This window comes from Balaenoptera borealis (assembly GCF_965194805.1).
Source record: "Balaenoptera borealis genome assembly, chromosome: 1".
Taxonomy (NCBI): domain Eukaryota; kingdom Metazoa; phylum Chordata; class Mammalia; order Artiodactyla; family Balaenopteridae; genus Balaenoptera; species Balaenoptera borealis.
In genome coordinates this window covers 26,668,390-26,680,844 of record NC_138860.1, presented here as the reverse complement: position 1 = coordinate 26,680,844, position 12,455 = coordinate 26,668,390, and the positions used below count along the sequence as shown (strand labels likewise).

At 44.1% G+C, this 12,455-nt stretch overlaps 1 protein-coding gene across 1 annotated transcript in view; it reads right to left on the bottom strand.

The window, feature by feature from the left end:
• SMYD3 (SET and MYND domain containing 3) overlaps positions 1 to 12,455 on the bottom strand; it is a 714,015-nt gene that overhangs the window by 19,837 nt on the left and 681,723 nt on the right. Inside the window, exon 11 of the mRNA XM_082341269.1 lies at positions 6,916 to 7,024. Coding sequence (XP_082197395.1) covers positions 6,916 to 7,024 — 109 coding nt within the window. The remainder of the gene's footprint in view (positions 1 to 6,915; positions 7,025 to 12,455) is intronic.

Here is a 12,455-nt window from a genome sequence, read left to right as displayed (position 1 = left end):
GGTCTTGAAGTTTCATATGGATTTTAGGATGGATTTTTCCAATTCTAAAAAAAAAATGTCAGTGGGATTTTGACAGAGATTGCATTGAATCTATAGATTGCTTTAGGTTGTATTGACATCTTAATGATATTAAATCTTTCAGTCATGAACATGGAATATTATTCTGTTTATGTCATCTTTAATTTTTTTCAGCAATGTTTTATAGTCTTCAGTGTATAAGTCTTTTACCTCCTTGATTAAGTTAATTACTAATTATTTTATTCTGTAAGATGCTACGTGGAACTGTTTTCTCAATTTCCTTTTGGGATCATTCCCTGTCAGTGTATAGAAACACAACTGAGTTTTGCATGTTGTTAATTTTACATCCTCCCACTTTGCTGAATTTCTTAGTTGGAACAATTTCTTTTGTGGTATCTTTAGGGTTTCCTACATCTATGAAGAGAGAGAATTTTACTTTTTTTCAGTTTGAATGCTTTCACTATTATTTCTTCAAGTACTTTTTCCACTCTGCCCTCTTTCTCTTCTCTTTCTGGGACTCCACTGTTAGATCTTTTGTTATAGGTACCATGGGTCCCTGAAGCTCTGTTCAATTTTACCTTTTTTAGTCATTTTATCTCTGTTTTTTAGATTGGACAGCTTATATTGTTCTATCTTCAAGTTCATTATTAACTCATTCCTCTATCCTTTCCATTCTGTTGTTAAGCTCCAGTCTGTATATTTTGGTAATTGTATTTATCAGTTCTTTAATTTCTGTTTGCTTCTTCTATCTTCTATTTCTTTGCTGAGGTGTTCTATTTTTTCATTTGTTTTGAGGATGTTTGTAATTGCTTGTTTGAGCACATTTATGATTGGCTTTAAAATCTTTGTCAGATAATTCTAAAATCTGTTATCTTGGAGTTGCAATCTGTCGATTGTCTTTTTTTCCATGAAGATTGAGCTCTTCCTTGTTCTTGGTATGGTGAGTGATTTTCAGTTGAAACCTGGACATTTTGAGTATTATGTTGAGATTCTGAATTTTATGTAAACTTTCTGTTTTAGCTGGCTCTCTCCAATATTGCTCCAGCAGGAGTATGGCAGATGACACCACGTTACTGCCAGGTGGAAGTACAAGTCCAGGTTCCTCACTTGGTTCCTTGTCACTGCTGGGCTTACACTTTCTGGTAGGTAAATTTCTGCTTGTTTCCTGTAATGTGACTTAATCACTATGCTTTCGTTTTATGATTATTCTCTTAGTTATCTTCTCATTTTTTGGTTCAGAAACATACTCTTGAAACTGATATTCTCTATTTTAAGTCAGTAGGGGACAGTCATAAATATCAGAGCCAGGGACTGCCAAACAGTCCTTTGAAGGCACTACTGATGATTATGGCACATCACCTCTGCATGCCCTCTTGTCCTCCCCCTCTCCCTCCCATCTGTCCACATGTTAAGGTGATGTTATTCATTTAGAAGAGAGCTTTTTAACCTTGAGACTGCGGGCCTATAGAAAGTCCATGGAGAGGCTTCAGGTGGTCCCTAAAACCCCCTTCCCCACCAAATATTAAAAAAAATGTTGTGCAGTGTGGATACGGGGTGGGGGGCAGGGAGGTGGGATGAATTGGGAGATTGGGATTGACGTATGTGCACTGCCATGTGTAAAACAGATAGCTGGTGGGAACCTGCTGTATAGCACAGGGAGCTCAGCTCAGTGCTCTGGGGTGACCTAGATGGGTGGGATGGGGTGGGAGGGAGGTCCAAGAGGGAGGGGATATATGTATACATATAGCTGATTCTCTTCGTTGTACAGCAGAAACACAACATTGTAAAGCAACTATACCCCAATTTAAAAAAAAATGTGTGTATGTTCTTTTTCTCTGGTGAGTCAGTGGTCCTCACACAATTCCTAAATAAGAGCATGACCAAAGAGGTTAAAAATCATTGTAGCAGATTAAGAAATGGGAGCAATAGACTTGCAGGCTCTAAATCATCCATTTAGAGGGACTTGAAATCGGGGTGCAGGCTGGAGTAGAGAGAGACCAGCATGTGCTTGGAGCTTTCCCTGGATGAGCTGGAATAGCTAATAACCACATGGGTATGAGAGGAGCTATGTTGGGGACTGGGCCTGAGCTCCCTATTCAGGTACAGAAAAAGCTAAAAAGATCCTCAAAGAAGTGTACAATGCTTCAACATAATGAAATATGAGATGAGAAAAAACATTACAGTGTAATATAAGAAATTTACATCTAAGTAAAAAATGGCTATTGAGGGGGAAGAAGTTTGACTTTTTCCAGCCTGACTTCAGTTAACAAGGCACTACTAACAAAGCAGCTAGTCTAGCCCAGGGTGAGGGAGCTGGCAGCGTGCAGAGCTCACAGAAAAGAAGCAGGCTCACTGACAAGACAGGCCAGATGAGAATGGTTGCCCCTGAGGGCCAAGAAGTCAAATTAGTGGCTAACAAAATTCTTCTAAGAAATAAATGGAAAGAAATGAAAATAGATTAGAGACAGGAGAAAGCAAGAGGGAGGTACTGTGAAGGGACCCCAGGACTGTCCTGTGGCAGCAATCACAAGAATTTCAGCTGAGCCCAGGGGAGATGGGAGCCTAAACCAAATCAGAGCTGGGCTAAGAGGATTCCTTTCCTGGAGGAGGCTGGGCCTAATTGAATCTGTAACTAATTTTTGTTTCTGAAGCTTTTCTCATTTTTGTTCCAAACTCAGCCTTTGAAACCCTTATTCAAACTCTGTCTTTCATCCTGTTATTTCCAGAGTTTCTAAGAAAGAATGTCTGGGGGTGCCAGTCTAAAGAGAACATCAGTTTAAAAAGGCAAGAATATATCTTCCCTTGCCCCTCTCTGGGTTACCTGAGCCCTGAGAAAGCGCAGGAGGAGAGGCTTTCTGCAGAACGAAACTGCCCTGCTTCTAGACTCACAGGTGCTATGAACTTGCAAAAAGACGGAGGTGTGCAGGCTGTCCCTCTGTGTGATACTGTGATGTATAATAAGAAATATATACTTGGTCTTCATCCCTATTTCTGGCACTGAGTTCCTAAAGCCCTTGGAATTTCCTAAGTGATGAAAATGATCAAGGTGTCTTTATTATTTTAATACGGTGACTTTTAGAAGCACCTAAGGATGGGGGCTGGTTGCCAGGATAACCAACCATATGATTAGAGGGTTGGAACTTTCAGGGAAGAGGAACTGGAGGTTGAATCAATCACCAATGGCCAGTGATTTAACCAGTCATGCCTCTGTAGTGAAGCCTTCATAAAAACCCACAAGGACAGAGTTTGAAAGCTTCTAGGTTGGTGAAAACATGGAGATTCGTGGAAAGTGGTGAACTCGGAGAGATGCCCTATATGCATCTCTTCCATCTGGCTGCTCCTGATTTATAGCCTTTTATAATAAACGGGTGATCTAGTAAGTAAAATGTTTCTTGGAATCCTGTGAGCTGCTTTAGCAAATTAATCAAAACCATGGTGGCATCCTTGGAACCTCTAAGCTATAGCCAGTCAGTCTGAAGCATATGTGACGACTTGGGCTTGTGACTGGCATCTGAAGTGTGGAAGGCAATCTCGTGGGGCAGTGGGATCTGATGCCATCTCCAGGTAAATGGTGTCAGAATTGAGCTGAACTGTAGGACACCCAGCTGTGTCAGAATTGCTTGTTGAAGTGGGAAAACCCCTGCCACGCATTGGAATTGGGTGAGCAGAACCTTACCCTGCTAGTAAATGGTCAGCATATGTCCTGAGAAGATCTGGTCCACTAGCCACATACATAGTACATATACATATTAGCTAAAAGAACAGGGCCAGGGTGGTGCTTTTAAAGACCTCTCCTCATTAAAATCCATTCATTCAAGTAGGTACTTGATAGAACTTGCTGTGTTCAGGGCATGTGTCTAGGTTTGGTAGCCCCAGGAGATACAAAAGGTATCCTGTGGAATTCCCACTCACCTCCAGGAAATGGAACACACCCATGTGAACTGCTGGGGAGCAGTTCTATAATATAATTGTTCAACAGAGGAAACACTGTATAACCCCAAGCTCCAAATGCAAGTGCTAAAGGGACCGGGTAGTGAGGGAGTGATCAGAACAAGGGTTCCTACACAATAATAATCCTTTATACTCTCAAAACACTTGGGACTCAGCCAAACACACCCTTACACACTACCTTATCTACTTCTAAAATAACTCTATGGGGTAGGTATGATCCTCATCTTTAAAATAAGAAAATTATATTCAGAGGGATTGAGACTTGCTTCAAGTCATAAAAGTAGTAAATGACGGGACCGGAACCTGAACTCTGAATCCGAGTGTCTTCCTACTACGTGACACTGCCGGGGTGAACATCTGCTTTCTGGTCGATAATCAGAACCCAGGAGACTCCGTGTCTTTTCCAGAGCCAAGCAGGAAGTTTGGGTAAGGCCAAGACTAACCCCAGGCCTCACGACAGACGTTCTGATGCTGCTCCGAGGTCTTTCATTTGGCAGCTGTCAGGGTCCATATGTGGGCTTATCTTTGGTACCAGGAGCAGAAGATGCTAAAACAATCACCAAGGGAGGCTTCTGGAGGAAATGAGGCAAGCTCACAAGAAGGATGTGAGGAAGACAGAATGGAACAGGGCACGAAGGGTATAAAAGGGCAATAAGAGTGTCATAAGAAGGGCTGGTGATCCGCCTGGCCCACAAATATCCCGTAAATCTGTATCTAGACGTCAGTGTGGGTTCGTTCATGCTTGTCTTTGCAGCTGAGGGTATGAGATGTCTCCACCAAGAGTCCTGCATGTGATGGCAATGATAAAGCCTCACGTGAAGAGCAGAAAAGATCCAAATCCCCTCACATTTCTCCTTCACATCCTCCTCGGAGTTGGCACCAGGACCTCAGCGGGATCTGAAGGGATTTCTATACTGAGTGTTACTAGAGAGTCTCAGTTATTTGCTGGGCCAGTCTAGAGCCTTGGATTCCAGTCTGGATCTAATGACTTGTTCACGTCTCTGTTTCCTCCACTAAACTGTGAGGACAACACTGGGCCTTATTCAGATTCATAGAAGCATTTAATCAACACATGTTAGATTAAATCGAACAGACTGGACCTGGCTCTGGTTCAGTGTGACTCCAAGCCTTAGCTCCTTCAGTTTTCAAATGGATACGAAAATGCCTGGCCCACTGGCCTCAGATGGCTGTCATCTGTCATGAGGGCCAGATCAGTCATGTACGTTTGAGCAGTATTAATACTTTCTAGTCCCATAAAACATCAAGGACTAATCTGATCACTTATAAAATACCTACTTGGAGGTGACCCTGGGTTGGGTCCATCATATACTTGGGAAATTTCCTCCACGTTGTTTTTCTGTCAGAACATTCACATAGTAGACCCTCAATGAGTCTTTTCTTTTCTGCCCAACTGATTTGACTGGCTGACAACCATTAGCCAGACCAGAAAAGGAAAGTTCTCCTGAGACTGCAGGAGGCTTCCAGTGTCCTTCCATCAGTCTGGTAAAGATGTCAGACAAGGCAAAGAGAACAGGAAGAGCTGAACACCTTCAGGAATCCTAGGGTTCTTCCTGTTGACCATGGGCTGATTTCAGTTAGAGATCAGGAAAAGGCAACAGGGCTAGCATTCAACAAAAACCAGCATTGGGGAATCTCACTTTTAAGAATCCCTTAGGCATTTGTTATTTTTCTCATCTAAATGTGGATCAGCCAGCCCCTAGACACTCCCTGAGAGATCCTGATTCAGGGCCCGGGTCTCTCCACCCTTCTGCGGACAAGGGCATCGTGGCCCAGAGGACCCGGGAAAGTGCCAGGTGCTGCCCATGAAACCCCACACACCAGCTCTCCATACCCGCCACCAGTGCCTGGACCAGATAAGCACATGAGCTCTGCCTTTGGAAGCCATGGTTTGGGTGAGGGGGAGCTCTGCCAGGGTGGAAAGGCCAAGACAGCAGAGAGCCCTGGGCCCTAGTGGCAGAGGAGACTCACTGAGAGGGTGAGGACAGGCGTCACTCTTTAACACTGCATTCCAACGCGGACCCAGTTCTCCCACTTAGTTTCTCCGCACTTACTGCTAGCACTGTATTGACCTCTCGGCCTCGCTCCCTTCCTCCCTTCTTCCTCCTCCTTCCTCCAGCAGTGAGTACTTCCTAAGTCCCAGACCTCACAGCCTCCTGGGGGGCGGGGCAGCAGGTATTCCTGCTGCCCTGTGATGAGTGCTCAGCCGGCAGAGTGAGCGGAGTTGTAGGGGGGCAGGGAGGACACAATATTCCAGCTGGGCCTTAAAGGGTCAGTAGAGTTCTGCCAGGCCCAGGGGCTGGGGTCGGGGGAGGGCATATAAGGCAAAGGAGACAGCTTTGAAAGGACCATGCCTGGGCAACGGTGAGCGGCTCAGTGTACACCAGCTGTGTGTGTGTGTGTGTGTGTGTGTGTGTGTTTGTGTGTGTGTGTGTAGGTGGGTGGGGGGAGGCTGGAGGTGAGGAGGCTGCAAAGGTGGTCTGCAGACAGGTGGTCAGGGGGCTGGGAATGTGGATTCTGTTCTGTGGGTGGGAAGGCATGGAGAAGGGTGGCCTGTCCACGGTGGAGAAGGGCACAGGCGCAGTGGTGTCTGAGGCCAGTTTGCACCAGTTAGTAGGAGTTGATTGTTAAATTTTACTGATTTTTGTGAACTGGTTGATTCGACATTGGTAGTTTAAAATCAGCAATGGTGGGCATGTTTATACCAAAGGAATCGGCAAACATCACAAATCATTTTTTTTTTGAAGCTGGTTTTTAACATTTATGGGTACGTGTTTGTGTACAAATACGCGTGTGTGTCCATATGTGTGCTTGCACATGTGCATGCACACACGTGTGTAGAGTCGCTAGGAATCACAAGGAAGAGGCCTAGCAACAACCAGGAAAAAGTATTCCAGGCAGAACTACATGCGATCTTGGCACACTCACCAGCCTCAGATTCTTCATCGCTTGGGGAAACATGCCTTGATGTAACTGCAATTTGCCAACTTTCATTACCTGCACGCCTCTGACAGGATGGTTTCCCGGGAAAAAAATCCTGGAAGAAAACAAATGGCAAACAGTGTCAGTAGCTCTCACTGGTGCAGTCAGCATAGTCAGGAGACTATGAAAGTGGGAGCAAACGCTGGCTGTGAATGCCAGTGAGCCACTGAGAAGAATCAGCTTTGCCGCCGGGAGAACATGATACTGAGGGAAGAAGCACACTATTGGTCTCCTGTTCCCCAGAATGCCTTTTGCACTGGGCATTGCAAAAAAATGACAGGACTGGAATACCTCTCTAATAAACAATGAAGGAAGACAATCTGGACCTCTGCGTTTATATTTGGCAGGGGGTGTAGGGACCAGGTGCTAATCTTATCCTCCAACCTCCCCCATGAAGCTCCAACACCCAGGATAGCCTTGGACCAGAAGCTGGCCTCTCAGTATATAATTGTTAAGTAAATGAATGAAAGCTTTCAGGACTCGCCATCTAGAAATGCCCACACACTCCTTTTAACCGCAAAGCCCCCCGAGTCTCAGTGCAGAGACCATCGTTCACCACAGTGCACCTTCCTTACAGGCCCTGTGTATTTATTCTGTCATCACTGGACTCTGTTTCTTTGTTTGTTTTTGTTTTTAACATCTTTATTGGAGTATAATTGCTTTACGATGTTGTGTTAGTTTCTGCTGTATAACAAATTGAATCAGCTATACATATACATATATCCCCATATCCCCTCCCTTTTGCGTCTCCCACCCACCCTCCCTATCCCACCCCTCTAGATGGTCACAAAGCACCGAGCTGATCTCCCTGTGCTATGCAGCTGCTTCCCACTAGCTATCTATTTTACATTTGGTAGTGTATATATATGTCCATGCCACTCTCCCACTTCGTCCCAGCTTACCCTTCCCCCTCCCCGTGTCCTCAAGTCCATTCTCTACATCTGCATCTTTATTCCTGCCCCTAGGTTCATCAGAACCATTTTTTTTTTTTAGATTCCATATATATATCACTGGACTCTTTGGATTCAGACACCCCATCTGTGTTTGCTGCCGTGTTGCATGTAGGAACTCTGTACATACTTGACCTCTTTCATACACAACAGAATAGAACAGGGTGTTGCAGTGGACCGAAGAACGAAAACCCAGGGCTATGTTTCAGACCCAGTGTTATTTCAACTCGATTCAACAAGAATGTATTATGTTAGATTCAACAAAGTGTGTACAGTTTGGCCTCTTCTGCCCCCCACATCCTCTAGCCTGAGAGTCTCCTGAGCTCCTGCTGTACGTGCAAGATCGATCCTGGGGCCGGGGGACATACTATACTGTAGATATATGATCTTTTTCCTCAAGGCCCAATAATCCCATGAGACACAAGGCAAACATTCATACCACAGTTGAAAAATATCACAGAATAGAGCATGATTTAGTGTCCCGATGAAGCCTACATTAACTAGTAGACGGCAATGCTCAGTTCAAGAGTGTGGAACTGAGAAAATGATACAGGAGTTATGAAAAAGGAGAGTTATGATGATGGGTTGGACCAGGGAAGGTTTCCTGGAAGAGGGAAAGAGGACTTAATCTGGCTCCCCAGGATCTGAGAAGGTTTGTCTCGGTGGGGAAAACGGAAACGCATCCAAACTGTTGGATGGCACGAGCGAGGGTGCATTCCAGATGCTCCCCGTCCAGAGAACATAGGTGCCTGCCTGTAGGCCTCCAAAAGATAACCCTGAGTCGTGACTTATACGGGGCTTACCATGTGCCAAGCACTGTTCTGCTCTTCATTTATGAACTAGTCATGGAACCCACATTTAGGCTCTACTGTGTAATAAAGATGAGGGAGCTTTATCAGGAGAGACATGTATGTTCTCTGATTAGTGTATTATCTTCAAACCATCCCCTCTCCCTGAACCCCAACTCTTCCCCACATGAAATGTGATATAGAAACCTTTTTCATTCAGGCTCTCAAAGAAGTGGAAAGCAGTACCTCAGAGAGAGGTATTTAAATTAATAGAAGGTCGGCCATGCTTCTTTTAAACAACTGAAAAGGGAGGGAAGGGGGGAAACAAAGGGGACACCTGGGTCCTGGATTTCCCATCGTCTTCTGAGCATGCCAAGAGATCAGTCACATCACCTCTCCCCCTTACAAAATGAACATCATTATCTACTTGTGTGGAAAAGATTTTAAGAGCCCCAGACAAAAGGCTTAAATATAGGACGCCACTGCCCTGTACTTAATTGCCTTGGACACTTTCCTTGAAAAGCACACCTGCATTTGGAACTTTATTTTATTGCTGTGAATGTGGCATAATTAAATTTAAAGGCCAAAATGTAATTTCATACTAATAATCATTCCATTAAGTGGATGTCTGTCACATCAGTTAGCAGAAGGAAAGAAAATCTTTGGTTCTATGGTGGCAGAGAAAGTGGTGCATAATTACTCCATGAAAGGTACTTGCTCTGGTTGCTTAAAGATATTAAAAAATGAAGTGGAGTTTAATCAGGAGAGGATGAGGAAGTGTCTGGGAGGGGGACTTCCACATAAATATTTACGGAGCAGCCTAACAGCTCTGGCAGGGGTGCTGAGTGTGTGCCTGGGTTGTTTCTGGAGGCCTCCCAGCTGACATATGGAATAAGCATCATGATTACTTGCTGGAATAGCACCCCAAGGAAAACTGGTGACGCTCACTCCTGCTGGGAGAAGTTCTCTACCCAGGGCATGGGCTTTCATCAACTTTACCGTGTGTGACAGTGATGAGAGGAGGCCTGCAAGAGGTCTTCAATCACAGGACTGTCAGGAATCAAGGCCAGGCTGAGAGGCTGAACCAGAGAAGGAATCAGGGATGCCTGAGGACTGCGAGGACTAAAACAGGAGTTTGAGTGGGAAGGTGAGGGGAAGGTGTAGTAGCTAGGAGAGGCCAGGTACTGTGCCCAGTGCACAAAGGATGCAAGAAGCCCACGGTCAGTCCCTGCCCTTGCTTAGTATACAGTCTAACTGCAGATATGAAGCAAACTGAGTTATGATACAGAGAGGACTGTGAGAGCTGCCAGACCACGGCACAGACAATGGGTGCTCCAGAAGCAGTGGAGACCGCGGTGATCAGGGAGATTCCTCGGAGCAGCAGAGCTTGAGCTGGTTCAGACTGGAAGAGGGGATGGGCTGCTAGGACAGCATGTGGAGCATGGGAAGGGCGGGTAGCTCTGGCAATGGTACAGGAGGCTGGAGACAAAGGGCCAGTGAATGCATGATCTGAGCGGCAGCAAAGAAGAGCGGGAGAGGAGGTGCACCTGAGGCCAGGCTGTGCAGCGGCATCCACGCCAAGCTAGGAGGTTTAGACTTTGCTTGCAGGCAGCTGGGCACTACAGAGGGGGCTGAGGGTGTTTCATCAGAATAGGAAACAGGATAGATTGGAAAAGAGACTCTAGAGGCAGAGAGACCTGAGTCAGGATGTGGTAATGAGAACAGAAAAGAAGGATCTGATGCAAAAAATGTCCTACAGCTGATTCAACGGGACTTGGAGACTTGCTGGGGTCTGGCAGTCAGAGCTGACTCCAAGATTCAGAAATTGAAATGCTGCCACAAAAAACACAAGCAAACTATGCAATAACAAAATCATTCAGCAAGGCATTCTACTTGTTTGGGTGTTGTTGTAAATTTTCTTTTCATGGGTACAGTGCTAGCAATCACATGGTCCAGGATGCTGGGCCTAGAATGGAAAAAGTGCCCTTGGTGTTTCTGTGGTGAGTAAGTGTATAGGAAGAAGGTGTTTAAACAAGCAGAGAAAAGGAGCAGCACACCTGCTAGTTTAATTCAGACCCATAAGCACCAAGATCTTGCTGCCATATTCTACAAGGAGGCTGAGGGTCAGGGAACTGGCACGTCTCAAGTTAAAAGGGGGTAGAGAAAAACATGGCAGGACCTATGCTGGCAGGACCTATGTTGTTGGTCTTGCTGAGGTTTTTCCACATGATGCAATTACCAATCACATTGATTCATTACAGGTAGCAGTTTTGACATTTATATGACAGGAAAAACCATTTATTGTTAGGATTATTTTTTAGAACTGATATAAAATACATCGCTGAATTTAAAACAAGAGCTTAACTTGACTGTATAAACTGTATTTTAGAGTAACCAAATAGCTATAATGTATGAATTTTAGCTGATGTGAATTTTAGCTGATTAATGTGAAATCTAATTCTAATGATGGAATTAGAAAAATCAGCATTTTGCAACTCTTGAAGAATCCACGAAAAAAGTATCACTAGATGAAATCAGTAGATCAAAGAATGATGGAAAATTTTTAAATGAATAAATTAGGTTGTTACCATATGAACTCACTGATCAGCCTTAGCATCACTAAAGTGGGACAGCCAGACATTACATGCTATCTGATATGATGCAATAAGAAGGATTTTACACCACCTATAAAGGATCCTTGCCAAAAAACAAAAACAGAAACAAAGAAACTGAATTTAATCAAGCCCATAAAGTTAAATTCCATTTCATAGGAAAAACAAGGGATAGAGGAACAAATAAAAGCAACCAGCTAAATTCGAGATATGGGAAATCCTACAGGACCTTCACCCAGGATCTTCAACAGGTCAATGGCATGAAAAGAAAAAGATGGCAGGGGAGGAGAACACTCTAGATTAAAAGAGACTTAAGAGATACAACAGTCAAATGTAATTTGTAGACCTTTTGCATCTTAAAATAACTGTAAAAAGACATTTCTGATTCAATCTAGGAAATGTGAACATGAAATGGCATTGTGGGTAAGAAAATGTCCACATTTTTCAGAGATACAAACTGAAGTATGCATGGGTAAAATGATGTAATGACTGAGTTTTGATTTAAATTTCTTCAGCATAATTTCTCCTTCCAGCAATGGTGGGTTACCCTGTTTCAGACCAAACTCTGTGCTAAGAACAAGAAACGTTAGACAAAATATTTATAAAAATCTGTTTGAAGGTGTCAAAGAACCACAGAGGGACAGGGGTCTGGATGTGTCAAAATGGCAGAAAGAACAGAAGCTCAAGTAGGTGATCCTTACATTTGTTGCTGCTTTTCCCTTTGCTGATTTGAAAGTAGAGGCAGATAGGCTAAACAGCTGAGCAGAAGTTTTGGCAGTCTCAAGGATATGGAGACACAGAATTTGGAGTTCAGGGCTTAGCAAAGATGAAAAGGAGCGCTAGTAAACATCCCTGACTTTCATTTGTGACCCCCACCAAAGGGCTACAATCCAGGAATAGTGGTAAGCCAGAAACAGACTGGCCCTCACAAAGACTGAATCATTTCAAACCCTGATTGGAGTAAGGTGATCTATTTCTACCCTGACTGCCAAAAGCAAAAGTAAATTCTCTCTGAAGGAAGATAACATAATCCTGAATCTCAATTATCTCTCTAATTTTTCTACACAGTGTCCTGCATTCAGTAAAATTATAACCAGGCATACAAAAAGACAAGAACTGTCTGAAAACCAAGAGAA